Source organism: Oncorhynchus tshawytscha, linkage group LG29 (genome assembly GCF_018296145.1).
Source record: "Oncorhynchus tshawytscha isolate Ot180627B linkage group LG29, Otsh_v2.0, whole genome shotgun sequence".
In the NCBI taxonomy this organism is placed as follows: Eukaryota; Metazoa; Chordata; class Actinopteri; order Salmoniformes; family Salmonidae; genus Oncorhynchus; species Oncorhynchus tshawytscha.
Window position 1 is genome coordinate 9,812,065 of NC_056457.1, and position 20,759 is coordinate 9,832,823.

At 42.8% G+C, this 20,759-nt stretch overlaps 1 protein-coding gene across 2 annotated transcripts in view; it reads right to left on the reverse strand.

Annotated features, from left to right (window-relative positions):
• Positions 1–20,759, reverse strand: part of malrd1 (MAM and LDL receptor class A domain containing 1) — a 121,099-nt gene that overhangs the window by 98,206 nt on the left and 2,134 nt on the right. For both annotated transcript variants that reach the window (XM_024393049.2, XM_024393050.1), the window contains exons 2-5: positions 20,184–20,318; positions 19,919–20,007; positions 19,658–19,819; positions 13,461–13,557 (exon numbers count right to left, since the gene is read on the reverse strand). In XM_024393049.2, coding sequence (XP_024248817.1) covers positions 13,461–13,557; positions 19,658–19,819; positions 19,919–20,007; positions 20,184–20,318 — 483 coding nt within the window. The remainder of the gene's footprint in view (positions 1–13,460; positions 13,558–19,657; positions 19,820–19,918; positions 20,008–20,183; positions 20,319–20,759) is intronic.

The window sequence follows — 20,759 nt, forward strand, 5'->3', positions numbered from 1 at the left end:
GTGTGAATATTTTCTGAAGGCGCTGTATATAGGGAATAGGGTGCCATTTGAGATGCAGACTTCATAATTCAGACAGAGCTCAACGTTATGTCTTGTACACATGCAGGCACTTACAGCCATATGATATCTATCCCGTGCACGTTTTTCATAAAGCTCCACTCATGGGAAATCACTGTGCACTAAAGAGAACTACCCTTAAATCAGTCTTCATCCTCCATAAGAGTAAGTACATTATGTTGTTATGGCAGAGAGGATTTTGATTGGACCATGAAGTGATGAGAACCAATGGGAGCGTAGAGTTATTTAGATCAATATTGAGCCGTAGACTCTCTCTCTTAATTGGACTGAAATTAAATTCTGGCTTTTATATGAGAAGTATTGGAAACACGATTAAATAAAATAGTCCAATTTTCAGATGGGTTCTGGCTGGATATTGAAAAAAAGGGTTCTCTTCTCATTTCTTTGAGTAAGAACAGTAACTCACAAACATTGGAAAACTTTAAAAACAGAATATACAGACATGTACAGGAAGTTCATGCATAGTTCCTCTGTTACACATGGATACTGTGGACTATAGTGCCGCCTGTGAATTGTATCTGTTTTAAATACAGTAGATCCATCAGGATGTGTTCAGAACAGGTAGCAGGTCTATGGTAGCCTGGCAAACCAGACCGCATGGTACAACGCAAGCTGTCCACTTTGAGTTTGATATTAGTCAGGCTACATAAAATGTACAGGAAGGTCATGCTTAGTTCCTCTGTTGTACTTGGATACTATAGACGAGTGGTTCTCAAACCTCTGCTCTGGAACCCCCAGACTATTCACAATTTGTTGTAGCCCTGATCTAGCTCACCTGATTCACCTAGTGAAGGGTCGATGATTAGTTGACAAGTTGAATCAGGTGTGCTAGCTCTGCAATAAATCAAATACATGGAGTGGCAAGGATCCCCTACAGGAGAGGTTTGAGAACTACTACTATACTCTATAGGTACTGAGTTGTATATGTTTGAAATAAAACCATAAGGTTCTGTTTTGGTGGAGGTATCAAGTCTATGGCCTGGCCCTAGTATCTTGTGAATGAATGGGGTAAAAAATAACATGTCCCTTGCCCTTGTAGCCTTTGGTAATAAAGATGACTATCTCCTGGATCGACTCCAGCAACATGAGTTGTGACTGACAGAGAGATCCAGGCTTGCGAACCAAATGCAACCCTATTCCCTACATTGTGCACTACTTTTAGTAATGTATTAGGTAGGGAATAGGTTTGAATTTGGGATGCAGGCATAGAGAGATCCAGACTGAGGAGCCAGCAGCCAGAAGGACACCCATTCAGTTCCTCTCCAGAGCCCCAGACAAAATAACTAAGAAAATCACTGGAACGGGTCAAAATTATTAATTTGGAGCAGCGTGTTCCACACACACATGCCCACCCACTCACTCACAATCATACAAAAAGACATCCAAATCCCATTAAACACACACAAAAGTACACAAGCATCCACTGACATCTACCTATGCAAAGTGTCTTTGTGTATGTATGTATATATATATATGTGTGTGTGTGTGTATGTGTGCATGCATGTGTGTCCCTTTGGAGATACACTGAGTGTACAACACATCAAGAACACCTGCTCTTTTCATGACAGACTGACCAGGTGAATACAGGTCAAACCTATGATCACTTATTAACCCGGATTTGTTTCAGGGGAACGGGAATCTTTACAATAACCTGTTTCTGTCATGTTTCATCCTGTATCCATGGTTTCCGTTTAATCGTGGGGTATTATTGATGGTTCTACGCCCATTATTTGTGACAAAGCTCTGTATCGGTATTTATAACCATTGTGGGGAAATACATCACTGCTGTAAATGTGCAGCCGAACTGGAGGTGATATGAATAATAACAGACATTGCGCATAAAGAAGCCAATGTAACTGAACAAAATGGCACGTGGTTAGATATAAAAGACGGGAGCTATATATCCAAAGAGGCTTTTCTTGGCTAAAAACACAATAATTAGTTTGTAATCTGCTGTGTATTCCTATTAGGCGAAACTGTTATATAGAGTGCATTCGGAAAGTATTCATACCCCTAGACTTTTTCCACATTTTGTTACGTTACAGCCTTAGGCTCAAATTTATTAAATTGTTTTTTCCCCCTCATCAATCTACACACAATACCTCATAGTGCCAAAGCAAAAACAGGTTTTTAGAAATACAGGTCGCAGTGGTGGGTAGTATATGGGGCTTTGGTGACAAAACGGATGGCACTGTGATAGACTGCATCCAATTTGCTGAGTAGTGTTGGAGGCTATTTTGAAAATGACATCACCGAAATCAAGGATCAGTAGGATAGTCCGTTTTACGAGGGTATGTTTGGCAGCATGAGTGAAGGAGGCTTTGTTGCGAAATAGGAAGCTGATTCTAGATTTAATTTTGGATTGGAGATGCTTAATGTGTGTCTGGAAGTAGAGTTTACAGTCTAGCCAGACACCTAGGTATTATAGCTGTCAACATATTCTCAGTCAGAACTGTCCAGAATAGTGATGCTAGTCGGGCCGGCGGGTGCGGATAGCGATCGGTTGAAGAGCATGCATTTCATTTTACTAGCATTTAAGAGCAGTTGGAGGCCACGGAAGGAGTGTTGTATGGCATTGAAGCTAATTTAGAGGTTTATTAACAAAGTGTCCAAAGAAGGGCCAGAGGTATACAGAATGGTGTCGTCTGCGTAGAGGTGGATCAAATAATCACCCGCAGATAGAGCGACATCATTGATATATACAGAGAAAAGAGTTGGCCCGAGAATTTAACCTTGTGGCACCCCCATAGAGACTGCCAGAGGTCCGGACAACAGGCCCTCCGATTTGACACACTGAACTCTGTAGTTGGTGAACCAGGCGAGGCAGTCATTAGCGAAACCAAGGCTGTTGAGTCTGCTGATAAGAATATGGTTTTTGACAGAGTCGAAAGCCTTGGCCAGGTCGATGAAGACGGCTACACAGTACTGTCTTTTATCGATCGGAGGTTATGATGTCGTTTTGGACCTTGAGCATGGCTGAGGTGCACCCGTGACCAGCTTGGAAACCGGATTGCATAACGGAGAAGGTACGGTGGGATTCGAAATGGTTGGTAATCTGTTTGTTCACTTGGCTTCGAAGACAGGCAGGGCAGGATGGATATAGATCTGTAACAGTTTGGGTCTGGAGGGTCTCTTTGAAGAGGGGAATGACCGTGTCCGCTTTCCAATCTTTAGGAATCTCAGACGATACAAAAGAGAGGTTGAACAGACTAGTAATAGAGGTTGCAACAATGGCAGCAGATAATTTTAGGAAGAGAGGGTCCAGATTGTCGAGCCTAGCTGATTTGTAGAGATCCAGAATTTGCAGCTCTATCAGAACATCAGCAGTCTGGATTTGGGTGAAGGAGAAGATGGGGGGGCCTTGGGTCAGTTGTTGCGGTGGTTCCAGAGCTGTTTGCCGGGGTTGGGGTAGCCAGGTGGAAAGCATGGCCAGCCGTAGAGAAATGCTTATTGAAATGGTTGATTATCGTGGTTTTATTGGTGGTGACAGTGTTTCCTAGCCTCAGTGCAGTGGGCAGCTGGGAGAAGGTGCTCTTATTCTCCATGGACTTTACATTATCCCAAAACTTTAGTGCTGCAGGATGCAAATTTCTGTTTGAAAAAGCTAGCCTTTGCTTTCCTAACTGCCTGTTTATATTGGTTCCTGACTTCCCTGAAACGTTGCATATCACAGGGACTATTCGATGCTAGTGCAATACACCACAGGATGTTTTTGTGCTGGTCAAGGGCAGTAAAGTCTGGAGTGAACCAAGGGCTATATCTGTTCTTAGTTCTACATTTTTTGAAAGGGGCATGCTTATTTAAGATGGTGAGGAAAGCACTTTCAAAGAACAACCAGGCGTCCTCTACTGACGGGATGAGGTCAATATTCTTCCAGGATACACAGGTCAGGTCGATTAGAAAGGCCTGCTCGCAGAAGTGTTTTAGGGAGCGTTTGACAGTGATGAGGGGTGGTCGTTTGACCGCGGACCCATAACGGACGCAGGCAATGAGGACGTGATCCCTGAGATCCTGGTTGAAAACAGCAGAGGTGTTATTGGAGAGCAAGTTGGTCAGGATGATATCTATGAGGGTGCCCATGTTAACGGATGTGGGGTTGTACCTGTTAGGTTCCTTGATCATTTGTGTGAGATTGAGGGCATCTACTTTACATTGTAGGATGGCAGGGGTGTTAAGCATATCCCAATTTAGGTCACCTAACAGTACGATCTCTGACGATAGATGGGGCAATCAATTCACATATGGTGTCCAATGCACAGCTGGGAGCTGAAGGGGGTCTACAACAAGTGGCAACAGTGAGGGACTTATTTCTGGAGAGATGGATTTTTAAAAGTAGAAACTCGAACTGTTTGGGCATAGACCTGGATAGTATGACAGACCTCTGCATGCTCTCTCTACAGTAGATAAACCTATGCATTGAGTGACGATGAGAGAGGTTGTATCTCTGGAGGTGCCAGTTAAGCTAGGTGCGGTCTCCGTATGTGTGGGGGGTGGGACAAAGGCGCTATCTGAGGCATGTTGAACGGGACTAGGGTCTAAACAACAATACACAAGGCATATTGACATTAGAGAGGCATAAAGCAATCACAGGTGCTGATTGGGAGAGCTAAAACAACAATGTGTAAGACAACAACAGGTAAACAGCTAAGACAACAACAACGGGTAAATGGCGATAAATGGGCAGAGAGGGTCAGTTAGCTACACACAGGGCCTGAGTTTGAGGCTGGGGCAGACAGATAAACAAAATGAAGTACCGTGTTGATGAACAGTCCAGCAAGCATCAGCTGTGTAGCCGAGTGATCATAGGGTCTAATGAGCAGCAATAGATGAAACAGGGAGCCGTTCGGTAGCCGTTACTACGCTAGGCGAGCCGGAGACACAGCGTTCAGAAAGCTAGCGGGCCGGGGCTAGCAGATGGGTCTTCACCGACATCCACAACGCAGTTGCCGGTTGAGAGCACATCGGCCTAATTATGTCAACAGACCAGCAGACCAGTCGTGATGGATCGGCGGGGCTCCGTGTCAACAAAGGGTCCAGGCCAACTGGCAAGAGAGGTATTGTAGTTGGTGTACTTAGTTTGCTAGCCGGGAGATGGGCCTAGCTCGAGGCTAGCTTGAGGCTAACTGGTGCTTGCTTCTGGACAAGGGCATTAGCCACAATAGCCACTCGGTAGCAGCTAGCTAGCTGTGATGATCCGGTGTAATGGTCCAGAGCTTGCGGCAGGAATCGGACTGGAAAAAAGCAGCCCGATATGCTCAGGGATGATATCGCGCTGTGCAGACTGGCAGGTATTATCCAGGGCTATCCGGGCTAATGCGGCTGGCATCTGAGCTAAAGGTAAAGACCACTAGCAGTGGCTAACAATGACTAAATAGCTAGTAGCTAATTAGCTGGCTAGCTACTGATGGCTAGCTTCTGATGGAGGCTCCAGTTAAAGGTCTAACAAATAGCAGATCCATACCACATTGGGTGAGGTGGGTTGCAGGAAGGTATATTTAACACGAAAATGGAAAACAAAGACTGAAATATATCGAAATGTATACAAAAAAAACTAAACAAAACTCAATATTTACACGGGACAAAAACAAACAGGTCTTACTGCTACGCCATCTTGGATCCATCCCCACAGCAATGATGCCGCCACCACCATGCTTCACCGTAGGGATGGTGCCAAGTTTCCTCCAGACATGACGCTTGGCATTCAGGCCAAAGGATTCAATCTTGGTTTCATGTGCCTTTTACTGAGGAGTGGCTTCTGTCTGGCAACTCTACCATAAAGGGCTGATTGGTGGAGTGCTGCAGAGATGGTTCACCTTCTGGAAGGTTATCCCATCTCCACAGCTGGAGCTCTGTCAAAATGACCATCAGGTTCTTGGCCACCTCCCTGACCAAGGCCCTTCTCCCCCGAATGCTCAGTTTGGACAGGCGGACAGCTTTAGGAAGAGTCTTGGTGGTTCCAATCTTCTTCCATTTAAGAATGATGGAGGCCACTTTGTTCTTGGGAACCTTCCATGATGCAGAAATGTGTGGGAGAGCTTCAGCAAGAAGTTGCTTCTTAAAGTGCATGCTGTCCCTATCATCAATGTGGTTTCTAAAGCATCTTAAACAGCCAGCAACATCAGCAGAGACCGAGAGAATGTAAGTGAACCAGTAGCTAAGTGAAAGAGCTAACTTGCTACCTCAATTCTAACGTTAGCTAGCTATAGCGCATTTAGCTCATGTCTTCCATCTAAATAACACTAATAAAACTAATCAAATGTAAACATGTCTGCCAGCTGTTGGTGGCTTACTGCTGATTCTGTCATAGTACAAGTAAATAGTACAAGCCTATGGGAAAGAGTAGTTTTGGCCGCGACGGAGGTCACTGTTAGTTTATAGTTTTCATGGTGTTTATGGGGGCTGTGGGTTGCGGTAATACGGTCATTCTGTGGTTCCAGAAGAGTTTTTCTATACAGCCTGCTGAGTGTGGGATATACTGAAATATGAGCTTTGGCCATGGATCCGATCGCAGAACTGGTGGCATTTCGGAGAAGCCCCAGAGCCATGCTGTCTTCGTATTGTCGATTATGATCAATGGGAAAGTCAATTTTTGTTGTCAACTTTGACAATGTTGTCAAAGTTGCTTCTTGCTGAAGAGGCAGCCTCTAACATTAGCTTGCTATAGCTAGCTATTGTAAACCAGGTCAACTAATGGGTTAATAGTCCGGGAAATGTGAGAGAAACAACCCAACTAGATTATCTGCCAATCAGAAGTGCGCAAATCCTTTAGGTCTAGCCTTTAATTGTGAGTTCAATCATAACCATCTCTTCAGAGAAACGCCGATTATTGATGGTCCATACATCTTGAGAAGCGGTTGAATGCATTTGTGGACCATTTAATTGGTCCTTTTTTTATGGTTTGAGTCTTCAAGAGGACATTTTTTACTTTCAGAACTACAACTTTTTCTAAAATAAACTAGCCGGCATTAGTATCATGTTAAAATTGTATATCCTGGTCTCTGGTCTGATCTTTTAATGCTAATCTCATTACTGCTCTTTCCGAACCTAGTCCTTTGGTCAGTTTCATTGTTAGCATATTCCATGCTAAGCACATGCTACACTATCCTCTTCCTCCGTTACTGAATTAATTTGCGGCTATTTCTTTCTAGCTGGCAAAATATGCGAGCTAGATTTTGTTTGTGTACTGCCATATGTCGATAACATAGCTAGCTAAATTTGTCATGTACAAGCTAGTTAATATCCTAAATCCTAATTCTAATAGCCGCAAGCTAAAACCCGGGAGACAGGGAAGAGAGAATTCACTTTGTGTTTCATCTCCTGCTGGCTTGCTAATGTTCACTCAAATACGCATTTCCAAATGTAACTGATGAAATAAGATATTTATTCTAAAAAATATTGAAATTGTGTCAATATATTGTGAATATTGTAAAATAAATCCTCACAGTCGTTTTCCATACAAAAATGTGAAGTGCCACTTCAACAAAATAGGAAAAAGTGCCAATTTAGACTACAGACAATATGTTCCTCCACCATGTACAGTAGGCTACAGGCAATATGTTCCTCCACCATGTACAGTAGATTACAGGCAATATGGTGCTACAGATGCAGGATCTTAATTTAGCCAGTTTGCTACAGGAGGGAAATGATCCTGCAGCAACAGAAAATATGAATTATTATGTGGATTAAAATTAAATGGACAAGTCGGAAATTTCAAAGTGGAAATTACAAACTTCAGAATCCTTTTTAATCCTGAAATATACTACAAATGCTAAATTTCCTACAACAGGGTGATCAAATGACTGAATGATGTGTTTATAGCTCATAGAGACATGTCAACATCTCATGTGCTACGGATCAAAGTCAAGCTACTAAACTATAGCCTACTTTTCACAAGTGTTGGTATAACACAGGTTCTTCTGCTCTGTTCAAGGGTGTTTAATTAAAACATTATGAAATTCTTCATAAGCAGTAAAGTTTAGTAGGAGTCGAGATGACCAACCAGATACACCTGAGAGAAAATAACACGGACCCTAAGATGAAGTCACTAGCGTCGGGATCTTGGACCCGCCCCGGCGTTAGCAGATTGTGTGTGTTTTTAAGTCTTTGCCATTACGGTTGACCAGGACAATTCCCAGGCTTGATGAGTCATAGCACAGTCACACAGTTAAAAGTGGCACCACAGGAACAAGAAGACAGATGGAGGCAGAGAGATTGCATGCCTGTGATGTCATTGACCTACCCCCTCCACTTAGACATGCTAAACTAGGCCCGGTGCTAGAGGCTAGTAGCTGGCCCTGTGGTGGGCAGACTAAGGGAACCACGCCTCAAAGCACTGCTTTAGGAGTGTTACATTAAACGACAATACAGACTCTCTCTCTACACACATCAAACCATGAGAGAGGACTTTAAGGCCCAAAGGCACTCGGCGGATGGTAAAATAGGAAAATCGATCCATTTGTTTTATAGACACAGAGAAAAGGTACGTAATGCTATCGGGTGAATTATGTTGGTCGTAAACCGCACCGTAAAGATGCTATAGTGTACTTGGTGCTAAGAAATATTGCTGTAGTATCGTGTGTAAAGAAAAAGTCAAAAACATTGGCTTGTGGGTACAGATTTGAGTTCCATTGTCAACGCACACAGACAAATCCAAGGTCGGTAGGCTACTACTAAAGATGATATGCCAAGGCTGAGAGTCACACTCAGGAGTTGAATATCTGTGTACAATGTGTACTATTGAAGGAGGTAACTCAATTGAGACATGCAGTGGCTTGCAAAAGTATTCACCCCCACTTGGCATTTTTCCTATTTTTTTGCCTTACAAACTGGAATTAAAATAGATTTTTGTGGTGTTTGTATCATTTGATGTACACAACATGCCTACCACTTTGAAGATGAAAAATAGTTTTTATTGTGAAACAAACAAGAAATAAGACAAAAAAACTGAAAACTTGAGCGTACATAACTATTAACCCCCGCCCCCCCAAAGTCAATACTTTGTAGAGCCACCTTTTGCAGCAATTACAGCTGCAAGTCTCTTGGGGTCTGTCTCTATAAGCGTGGTACATCTAGCCTCTGGGAGTTTTGCCCATTTTTCAAGGCAAAACTGCTCCAGCTCCTTCAAGTTGGATGGGTTCCACTAGTACACAGCAATCTTTAAATCATACCACAGATTCTCAACTGGATTGAGGTCTGGGCTTTGACTAGGCCATTCCAAGACATTTAAATGATTCCCCTTAAACGACTCAAGTGTTGCTTTAGTAGTATACTTAGGGTCATTGTCCTGCTGGAAGGTGAACCTCCATCTCAGTCTCAAATCTCTGGAAGACAAACAGGTTTCCCTCAAGAATTTCCCTGTATTTAGCACCATCCATCATTCCTTCAATTCTGACCAGTTTCCCAGTCCCTGCCAATGAAAAACATCCCCACAGCATGATACTGCCACCACCCTGCTTCACTGTGGGGATGTTGTTCTCGGGGTGATGAGAGGTATTGGGTTTGTGCCAGACATAGCGTTTTCCTTGAAAGCCAAAAGCTCAAATTTAGTCTCATCTGACCAGGGTACCTTCTTCCATATGTTTGGGGAGTCTCCCACATTTTTTTATTCAAGCAATGTCTTTTTTCTGGCCACTCTTCCGTAAAGCCCAGCTCTGTGGAATGTACGGCTTAAAGTAATCCAATCTCCAATGTGGAGCTTTGCAGCTCCTTCATTGTTATTTTTGGTCTCTTTGTTGCCTGTCTGATTAATGCCCTCCTTGCCTGGTTCGTGAGTTTTGGTTGGTGGCCCTCTCTTGGCAGGTTTTTTGTGGTGCCATATTCTTTCAATTTTTTAATAATGGATTTAAGGGTGCTCCGTGGGATGTTCAAAGTTTCGGATATTCTTTTATAACTCAACCCTGATCTGTACTTCTCCACAGCTTTGTCCCTGACCTGTTTGGAGAGCTTCTTGGTCTTCATGGTGCCACTTACTTTGTGTTGCCACTTGTTTATTGGTGTTGCAGACTCTGGGGCCTTTCAAAACAGGTGTACACATACTGAGATCTTGTGACAGATCATTTGACTCAGTCATTTTTTTCATTTCACTTCACCGATTTGGACTATTTTGTGTATATCCATTATATGAAATCCAAATAAAAATCTATTTAAATTACAGGTGGTAATGCAACAAAATAGCAAAAATGCCAAGGGGGATGAATACTTTTGCAAGGCACTGTAGTGTAGACTCGCTGAGCTGGATTTGGAAATGTATCTGAAGAAGAAAGCCCACGACAAAATTATTAACAGCTCTAAAGAAATGCAGATGGCACTAAAGTGAACTTGAGAAGAATGCCTCTGTTGTCATAAAACCTGCAGATAAAGGAGGCGCAATTGTGGTTATGAAATCCAGATGTGACCAGGAGGTCCTAAGACAACTTAATGGCTCTTGTTTCTACGAACAGATGAACGCATATCCTTCACGAGTATTCCAAACAGATCTCAGACTCTTACTCGAGGAGGGCGAGTTTAATTCAGATATCACCCCTAAAGTTGCACAGTTTCTCCTGAATGAGTGCCCCCTCAAGCCTCTTAACCATCCTGACACGCCAGTTGTCTCCGGTTTGGTAGACTCACAGAAAGGGTCTCCAGTTTTGTAGATCATCACATTAAAGAGTTTGTCCCTAAACTGAAGTCATACATCAAGGACAGCACTCAGTTCATTGTGTTCATCTATAGCCTCCCCTGTTGAACCCAGGAACTATATTGTGCTCCTAGGACATTAAGACATTGTATACCACCATGACACACCAACAATGCCTGGAGACTTCAGAACACTATCTTGATACCAGACCAGTACACAACCTCCCCACAAGCTTCACCGTCAGCCTGGCTTCTTCTGTTTTGAAAAACAACTTATTTTTCTTCAATAATAGGCCCTTACCTTCGACTGGCAAGGGAACAAAGATGGCTTTTATATAGTTATGCTAATCTTTTTGTTGGCAGACTAGAATAACGTTTTTTTATAGGACCCTAACATGAACTATTTTCTCCCCCATTATTGTTACTTGGAGATGTTATATCGATCATGTTTTTTTACTATAACAAAGGGAGACATTACAATGTTGGAGGTTTATAAATGATCATTTTAGATGTCTGAAATTTACTATGAATTATGACACTGAAAAGTGTGTGTTTTATCCTGTGATCTGTATACCAAACCCACAGACTGCAACATCCTTTTACATGAAAACCACTAGCACCCTACCTCTGAAGAAAAGCCTTTAGCTTTAGCAGGTGGTAACTTGTGGAAGAGATACCAAGCTAGAATGCATTCAGGATTAGACCCACCCGTTGTACAAGAAAGGAATAAACAACGTATGCTGGATAAATTGGAAGATTTGCATTTTCAAAAGGGAATGGCTACAAGAAGCTGAAGTCAAATTAAAAGAGAGAATTCAGGGAAAGATCCCACTGGTTCAGAACAGGAGCAGGAAAAAGCCATCTCGTATATATTGCACGACCCTTACTCCCAAGACAAGTACTATAAAGAATGTTACATTTAAACACGGGTATATTTTACAAAGTCGTGCCCCTTTAAGAAAATCTATTTAAGGAGAAACCCCTGGTTACTTCTAAGAAAGCCAGGAATATAATAAATAGAGGGGTGAACGCTTGTCTCTCACAAGATCATCCAGTCCAATAGGCTTACAGGATGCCCAGCCATGGGGGGATTTTAAGTGTGGTAATCGTATTCATTGTCAACTCATAAGAAACTTTCAAATGGTACAATCGCCCTGTCAGAGCAAGAGAATGGAAATGAGCAGTTTCACAACTTGTAAAACCAAGAATGTTGTTTCCATGATAAACTGAATCCCTTAAGGAAAGCATCATTGAACACAGACGCTCGATCAAAAGAGAAGATCATTAAAAAAATCCAGTGGCCAGACATGTTAAAGAAGCAAATGATTGGTATTGAGAAAATGTCCCTGGGTCCAAGAGGTGGCGTTATTAATCCATTTAGAAAGCGTAGAGAGACGTTTCATAGATTCCATTTTCAAATATTTATTTCCTACTGGTACTGTATGAGCGAGGAATTCATTCTCAAGGATTTCCTCTAGAAAGCATCTCTCTTCTTTTTCCTTATTTATCATTGGTAATGTCGTGAGTGTCTGTTTACATTGTCAGGTGGTATTATTCTCAACTGACTTTATCATTGGGCGGATTCGATTATCTGAACCGCATGGAACCGGCCAAAGGCCCGTTACGTCACCAGGTGAAGGCGGGGAGAGCGGAGCGCCCTTCTCGTTCCAAAAAGAATGCAATCAACTTCACCAGGTGCAAAACATGCCTACACGGGCACCCGGGCAAGATTAATAGAACCCCCTTACATAAAACAAATGTACATGTTCCATTGTTCAGTACAACATAATATCACAATCTATTGGTCAATCTACACTAATAATAATTGGTTAGATTCATGTAAGTCATCCAACCTAACGTTTGATGTTATTTTAGTGTTTTCACATTCCATTGGTCAGTGCAACATGGACTCACAATCAATTGGTCTTTCTACAACTGTTTTAACCTATCACATGTTTTTATTAGCATATGCTTTGTGATTGGTCCCTGAGGCCACTTTGAAACGTTCAAAATCCTCATTCCTTCTTATTTCTGTAAAAACCCTAAAGAAGGATAAAATATGAAACATGTTGGTACGATTAATTGCAATAAAGCTTTTTTATTTAAATCCATTTGTTCTCCAAGTGTTGCTGATCTCCTCTACCTCTACTGAAGGAGCTCACTGAGGCGGAGATTATGGAAATCTTTCTCTAGCAGGTTTAACATGTATTTTGCTCAATGCATAAGGTAATATGATCTGCTCTAATGCTGTGCAGCTCTGGGGCCTCTCACATTCACTGCTATCATTCACAAATCCATGTCCAGCTATCTCACACACACACACACACACACAGCCCTGAATTATGGTTTCACAAGGCCACATGTCTCTCTTGTCCACTCCATCATGCCAACAGCCATAAATTAAGATGGTGAGCTCACACTTTGGGGTGAATTTATTGTTTCATGATTAAGAGGCCTCAATTTGAGGCCAGATACAGTAGGTTTATTAGGCAAAAAACAAGCAAACATTTCCACATTTGGAGTTATGACTGACAGCTCGGGCCATGTCTACCTGCCTCTTCAGAATGCCAACAGGAACAGAACAGGATTCTGTGTTTATTGATATTTGTATTTCAACAACAGTATATCCCCCTCTTCTTGGTTTTCCTCATATGTAGCCCTATAGGGGATATACTTTACTGTGTAACGCTGATTCGGATCATTTTAACCCTTGCCATGGCCTGACATTTGTGTGTACAGTGAGGTGGTATGGAAGAAGACCTTACCAGGGACAGTCACACAACCATCACTGAAGGAGATGTCATCTATGGCCACGATCTCAGAGGGGTCACTGTCACCAGAGAGCTCCCCTAGAATGATGACCTGTAATACACAGGACAGAGGAACATCATACAGTGTGTGTGTGTGTGTGTGTGTGTGTGTGTGTGTGTGCGTGCGTGCAGTGGCATGTCCAGGGGTGGCCACAGCCCTCCCTGAAATCTGATTGGCCACCCCAGTAGCCCCCCCCACACACACAAATTCTGAGCTCTGATAGGTCATCTCTGAATATATTGATCATTTTGACCAAGACGCTCACCGACAGCGAGACGCCTCAATCTCACTGGAGAAAGCATCCGAACGAGCGAAACAGCGCCCCTGTCTTAGTATGTGACATGTCATATTATTTTGGGTCAGACATCATCAGATACATGGGTTACAGATACTAAGACAGAGGGGAGCTGTTTGCCTCGCTCAGATGCTTTCTCTGGTGAAATAGCCTCTTGCGAATTGAAGGACAATTATGAACCACGGATAGACACGAATGAGAAATCATTTATGTTTCTTTTTGTATTGTTAAAATTGTTGGGGAAGCCTGGCTCCCCTTGGCATCCATTAATACATGCCACTCTGTAGTCTGAATGTCATTAAACGCCCACATCAGTAGAATACTTTTTGGAGTTAAAAGACAAATGGCCAAATAAGTCATCGTTTTAGTCAAAGTATGATATATTTGGGCTTGATGTGCCAAATCCGAATGTGTGACTTTTAATGTTTCCGTGAGTTTTACGTGCCTTTTCCTATGAGATAATGTGCAAATTCTTTTCAGCCAACATTTTGTTTCAGGGCATGGTTTTATTTAAATGTTATGCCGTCCTCAGTGCATTCAAGACAAATCGGTCATCCAACTCAGAATTCCAAGTTGGAAACTATGGCATATTTTTTGAGCTCTGCTTTTCCAACCTGAAGATCACTGACATCATGATTTGACCTATTTTTTTCTCTGAGTTCCAAGTTGTTTTGAAAGCACCATTAACACCCACCTGCATTGCAATGTTCAATCATCAGAAACACCTGTTGTCCTCTGAGAGCCAAACAGCTTTTCAATGTAGCCTACACCTGGGTTTCCACTAGATAAAACAGCCACCAAATCAAAATAGGCTATATTGTACAGATTCATGAACAAAAAATGCTTTTTGAGTTTAGATTTAGGCTAATGGTAGAAGTGTGGTAAAGGTTAGGGTTAAGGTGAGAGTTAGGTTTAAAATTTGATTTTAAGAAAATTGTAAGGATCGACGCTGGAGACGAGAAGCAGGTGCAGGGAATGAACATATAATGACCATGGACAGGAACAGAATATGAACAGCGTCTGGACAGGGGAAACGGAAACGACAATAATGCAGACACGGGAACAAAGTGAGGAGCAGACAGAAATAGGGAAGTCAATCAACAAAGTGAAGGAGTCCATGTGAGTCCAGTGAGCGCTGATGCGCGTAATGATGTTGACAGGTGTGTGTAATGAAGGGCAGCCTGGCGCCCTTGAGCGCCAGAGAGGGAGAGCGGAAAATTATGACTTTGTACCAACATACTGTATACTACACACTTAATGAGTATATCCACATACTAATAGTTCATTTTAGTATACTGTAAACTAACTGTATCCTTTTGGTTGTGTACTAGCGCTTTGCCTGTCTACTGAAAGTTGATGCTTTTGCTATGCAACTTCTTGCTAGCTTGTTAGCATAACAAATTACTAGCTAGACATCTTACGACTTTATTAACCATGCCCATTGAGAACGGACAATGACTATTTTTTATTTTATTTAACCTTTATTTAACCAGTAAGGGCTCATTGAGATTTGAAATCTCTTTTTCAAGAGCGTCCTGGCCAAGATGCACCAAGTCATGACACAATTACAGACAGACAACATGAAAAACTACAAGTAATCTAGTAAAAACCATAGAATTCACAAGAGTATAACAAAATCATAAAACAGCAAATTAAAAACATTGACAGGTCAGGGAATCAGCCTCACAATCCTTCATCAGTGATTTAAAAACACCAATCGGAACAAGTTCTTCCAGTTTAAAAGTATTTTGTAAGGCGTTCCAAGCCGATGGCGCAGAGTACATAAAAGCCCTTTTACAAAATTCAGTTCGGACATTTGGAACAGTTAGCAGGATAAAGTCCTGCGAATGAAGAGAGTACCCACCACATTTCTGAAAAATAAAAATGCCCAAATAAAATGGTAGTAAACCCCAAATGGCTTTGACTATACGGTTTAGCTAAGCTAAGAATGACGTGAATAATCAAGTCAATAAACATTGGGTAGTTAGATAGCATATAGTTATACCGGCAAGTTCAAAGTATTAGTAGCCAACTAACATTAGGTAGCTCGCTAACATACCAGTACATATAAGCAACAGCTGTAATGACATGCTTTGTGGTTCGTAAGGCTAGCGTAGCTAACAAATTGTCAGTCAACATAATGTGTAACGGGAACTCATCTGAAAAGTTATGACTTTATCACATTGCTCAACATTTTCTTAACATTTGTCATAATTAGTTAAAGCAATGAATATGTATCCGCTCTTGTCGGACTTCAGCTGCATATTTTCCACCATGCTCTTCAAATCTGAAAACATTGCGAAGCCAGGCCCATTTTCTGAAGAATTGCATCATGGACGGAAATAGTGTCCTCTTGTATACTTCGTATTTTTGGAAGTTTTGGATACTAACCATCTCCATACTATGACCAATAAGCATACTACATGCTCAATTTACGTCACGAATAGTACGGTTAGTGCGGTTAGTATGAGTATTTGAACACAGCTCATGTCTCAATTTTCTCAAGGCTTAAAAATCCTTCTTGAACCTGTCTCCTCCCTTTTATTTACACTGATTGAAGTGGATTTAACAGGAGACATTAAAAAGCGATCGTAGCTTTCACCTAGATTCTCCTGGTCAGTCTATATCATGGAAAGAGCAGGTGTTCCTAATGTTGTACACCCAGTGTATAGCTAGCTAGCTTCCTGAAATTATAAGAGAGAACAAAGAATATAGCATGTCCAAATATTAATGACATTACGAATACGACATGGTATCACTGGATTTATCAAACAGCAAGAGTCAGACAAACGTCAACCCTCAACATGTCAAAAGGTTGTATAGGCACGGTTTAGCTGAGACTCATCTCCTGACAGGTAGACTGGTAGTCTTTTTCTGAAATAGTTCTTTTCACCTGACAGTAAAGGAGCCCGTCTTAACTGATGGTGCTTTCACCTCTAGGATAATATCCGCTCTAGGACAGGAATGACTTGAAATAGGTGGGGCATCTTCCTCTGAGGTAGGCCTTTAAAATGATGGTGGTTGTAATAGATGTCCCTTTCCAGTCAAAATGGCGGGTGCACAGCGCACCATTCGGACGCTGGTCTTGTTTTGAAGTGCACGAACGTGCGCAGGTAACCTACTTAATCTCCTTTTGAAGTGATTTGCTTGACAACCAGATAAAAACATTATGACTGGTTGTGTTAATGACACATTAAAAGGTAATACATTTTTACAGTTAAATTATGTGTCTTTACTATAAAGGCCATATATGGGAGGTCCCATGAAAAAGAGACTCCCGAATGTCACGGTATAATTTGCACTCTGGATGGCACTTTCCAGTGGATTTACTGCTGTATGCTAATTCCCTTATATAAAATCCTGACCTTGAGTGCAAGCACTGTAACAATACTTTTGGAATTGATTTATGATTTATTTGAAGAGGAAAAGTTTAGGGGTGGCCAAACCTATGCTGAAGCATTTCATGTGTTGAAACATCATAATTATATAGAACAAAAATTCCACCCTCCATCGATTAAGGTTCAAAATGTCCACCAGTGTGTATGGTTAATAGTGCACTTAGCTAAGGCATCTTAGGACTGTGTTCATCTGACCAAACCTTTATCTCTCTTCCTGTCTCCGCTATCAGCCTAATTCGCCGTTGTTCTGTTCAAAGTCCACAGGCTACATCTTCCACAGTGGAGTTTTTTACAACTCATCTGATTAGGACTGATTTATGACTACATGAATCAATGGCTTGTGTCATACCCACATCAGAATTATGCTATGACTCAACCTTTCATATTTCTGTCAACAAGAGACTGATGATGCATGTTGCATATCACCCTCATCCTGACGGACAGATCATTGGACAGATTCCATTCCAAGTCGATGTGTCGATATAATTCAAAACTCTAATTTCATCAAACTGAATCGCCTGACATGTACTGTATGATCGGAAAATGAATTTGCGTCTCAAAGTGAAACTGAGCATCAGCATACAAGCAGAGTTGACCTCTATTACATGAATCATTCAGTCATTTTGGAGCTGTGGAGATGTGGAGCTGGATAGTCCCTGTAGCAGATGGTCGAGACAAAGATAACAGAAGGGGTGAGGGACCAGACAACAGGGTGGTGAGACCCGGTCTGTGTCTGTAGAGCAGAGGAGGACACTATTAGTAGGTTTCAACTCAGTCCAGATGGCTAGAGTAGAGTCCATTTGGGTCAGAACAATCTAAGAGGCTCTGGACCCCCATTTAATGCTACACGCTATACCTGACAGCTTTATGCCTCAACGGTCAAAAATGACAATTACATGCACAAACCACAAACAGAGACAAAGGGACAGGGGGATACCTAGTCAGTTGCACAACTGAATGCCTTCAACTGAAATGCGTCTTCTGCACCTAACCCAACCCCTCTGAATCAGAGAGGTGCGGGGGGCTGCCATAATCGACATCCATGTCTTCGGTGCCCGGGGAACAGTGGGCTAACTGCCTTGCTCAGGGGCAGAATGACAGATTTTTACCTTGCCAGCTCGGGCATTCGACAAGATAGTTAGCTCTTGATCTGTGATGTCTGCAATCCAATTGATGGTTGCATGTACACTATATATGCACAAAAGTATGTGGACACCACTTCACACCCGTTGCTGACAGGTATAAAATTGAGCACACCGCCATGCAATCTCCATAGACAAACACTGTCAGTCAAATGTCCTTACTGAAGAGCTCAGTGACTTTCAACGTGGCACTGTCATAGGATGCCACCTTTCCAACAAGTCAGTTCATCAAATGTCTGCCTTGTTAGAGCTGTAAGTGCTGTTATTGTCAAGTGAAAACATCTAGGAGCAACAATGGCTCAGCTGCGACGTGGTAGGCCACACAAGCTCACAGAAAGGGACCGGCAAGTGCTAAAGCGCGTAAAAAGGTCTGTCCTTGGTTGCAACACTCACTACCGAGTTCCAAACTGCCTCTGGAATCAACGTCAGCACAAGAACTGTTAGTCCGGAGTTTCATGAAATGGGTTTCCATGGCCGAGCAGCCACACACAAGCCTAAGGTCACCATGCGCAATGCCAAGTGTCGTCTGGAGTGGTGTAAAGCTCGCCACCATTGGACTCTGGAGCAGTGGAATTGCGTTCTCTGGAGTGATGAATCACACTTCACCATCTGGCAGTCCGAACGGATCAATCTGGGTTTGGTGGATGCCAGGAGAACGCTACCTGCTCAAATGCATAGTGCCAACACTAAAGTGTGGTGGAGGAGAAATAATGGTCTGGGGCTGTTTTTCATGGTTTGGGCTAGGGCCCTTAGTTCCAATGAAGGGAAATCTTAACGCTACAGCATACAATGACATTCTAGATGATTCTGTGTTTCCAACTTTGTGGCAACCGATTGGGGAAGGCCCTATCCTGTTTCAGCATGACAATGCCCCCTATGCACAAAGCGAGGTCCATACAGAAATGGTTTGTCGAGATCGGTGTGGAAGTACTTGACTGGCCTGCACAGAGCCCTGACCTCAAACCCATCGAAGACCTTTGGGATGATTTGGAATGCCGACTGCGAGCCAGACCTAATCGCCCAACATCAGCGCCTGATCTCACTAATGCTCTTGTGGCTGAAAGAAAGCAAGTCCCCGCAGCAATGTTCTAACATCTAGTGGAAAGCCTTCCCAGAAGAGTGGAGGCTGTTATAGCAGCAAAGGGGGGGACCAACTCCATATTAATGCCCATGATTTTGGAATGAGATGTTGGACTAGCAGGTGTCCACATACCTTAGTCATGCAGTATATGACCTACCAAATGGTACAGCCAGTTAACTGTATGGTTTGTGATTGTGAATGACAGGGGAAAGTTGTGAGGCAGGTTGATACAGACCTGGAATTGGTGAGCACTGGTGAAAGGTATCACTGTCCGTAGCCATGTGTGTGCCTGTGTTTTTGACCGGTTCCACGCCGAGTGGCTCCAACCTAGCGGGTATTTTTGGGTCAGGACCTGTAAAGACCCACTCACCACCCCCACATGGTGATAGAAGGTCACCTGTAGAAGGGGAGGACATGTGGCATGTCAGTAAAGGAGGGTGACAGCCAGTTAACACAATGGCAGGATTAACCGGGTGTTATTAAAGCTGTGTTTTACCCAGCATGTCTTTGAGGGCAGGAACACAGGACTCCTCAAGTAAGCCTGTGCTGTCTCTCCTGTCACAGGCCACAGAGCCAGGTAATGAGCTGGAGGAGCGAGAGAGAGAGAGATAGTAAAAATAACTAGAAAGAATCTTATAAAATGTCCAATGTTCTTGAGTGCTCGTATACTTGGAGTTGGCAAATCTGTGCATCATGTTCCAGAATGGCCCAAATCATTTACCAAAGTAGCTTCTGAAATTCTGAGTTCATCATTGCGGTACCTGATTGGTTGTTGTGGTCGTGTTTGGGTCCGGTGGTGTTGAACCCTGTTCTTCTGGTCCATCCTAAGTGCGTTTCCGAGCTGGGTAACAGGTCACAGAACCCCTGCTCAAAGTCACACCTAGTGTATCCAGAACCTTCACCCCCAAAAAAATATTATAACCACCAAGAACATTCATAAACACAGAACACAGCAGGTCGGCCATTGGACACCGTGAGTCTGTCCCCCAAATGGTACCCTATTCCCTATATACAGTAGTGCACTACTTTTGACCACAGCCCTATGGACTACATAGTAGTTTAAGAGCCCTCTGAGGTGCAGGGTTCCACTGTAGGTTGTATTGTAGGCATCATAAAGAACCATTTGTTTAGCAGATCTGCTTATGCTCCCTAAAGTGCTACTTTACAGCCCTATGTCAAAACTGCGGTGTTGGCCTCCCTAGTGCACTGCATCGAGATTGCTAGCTGTGCTACTAGAGATCCTGGTTTGAGTCCAGGCTCTGTCGCAGCCGGCAGCGACCAGGAGACACATGATGGCGGCACACAATTGGCCCAGCGTCGTCCGGGTTAGGGGAGGG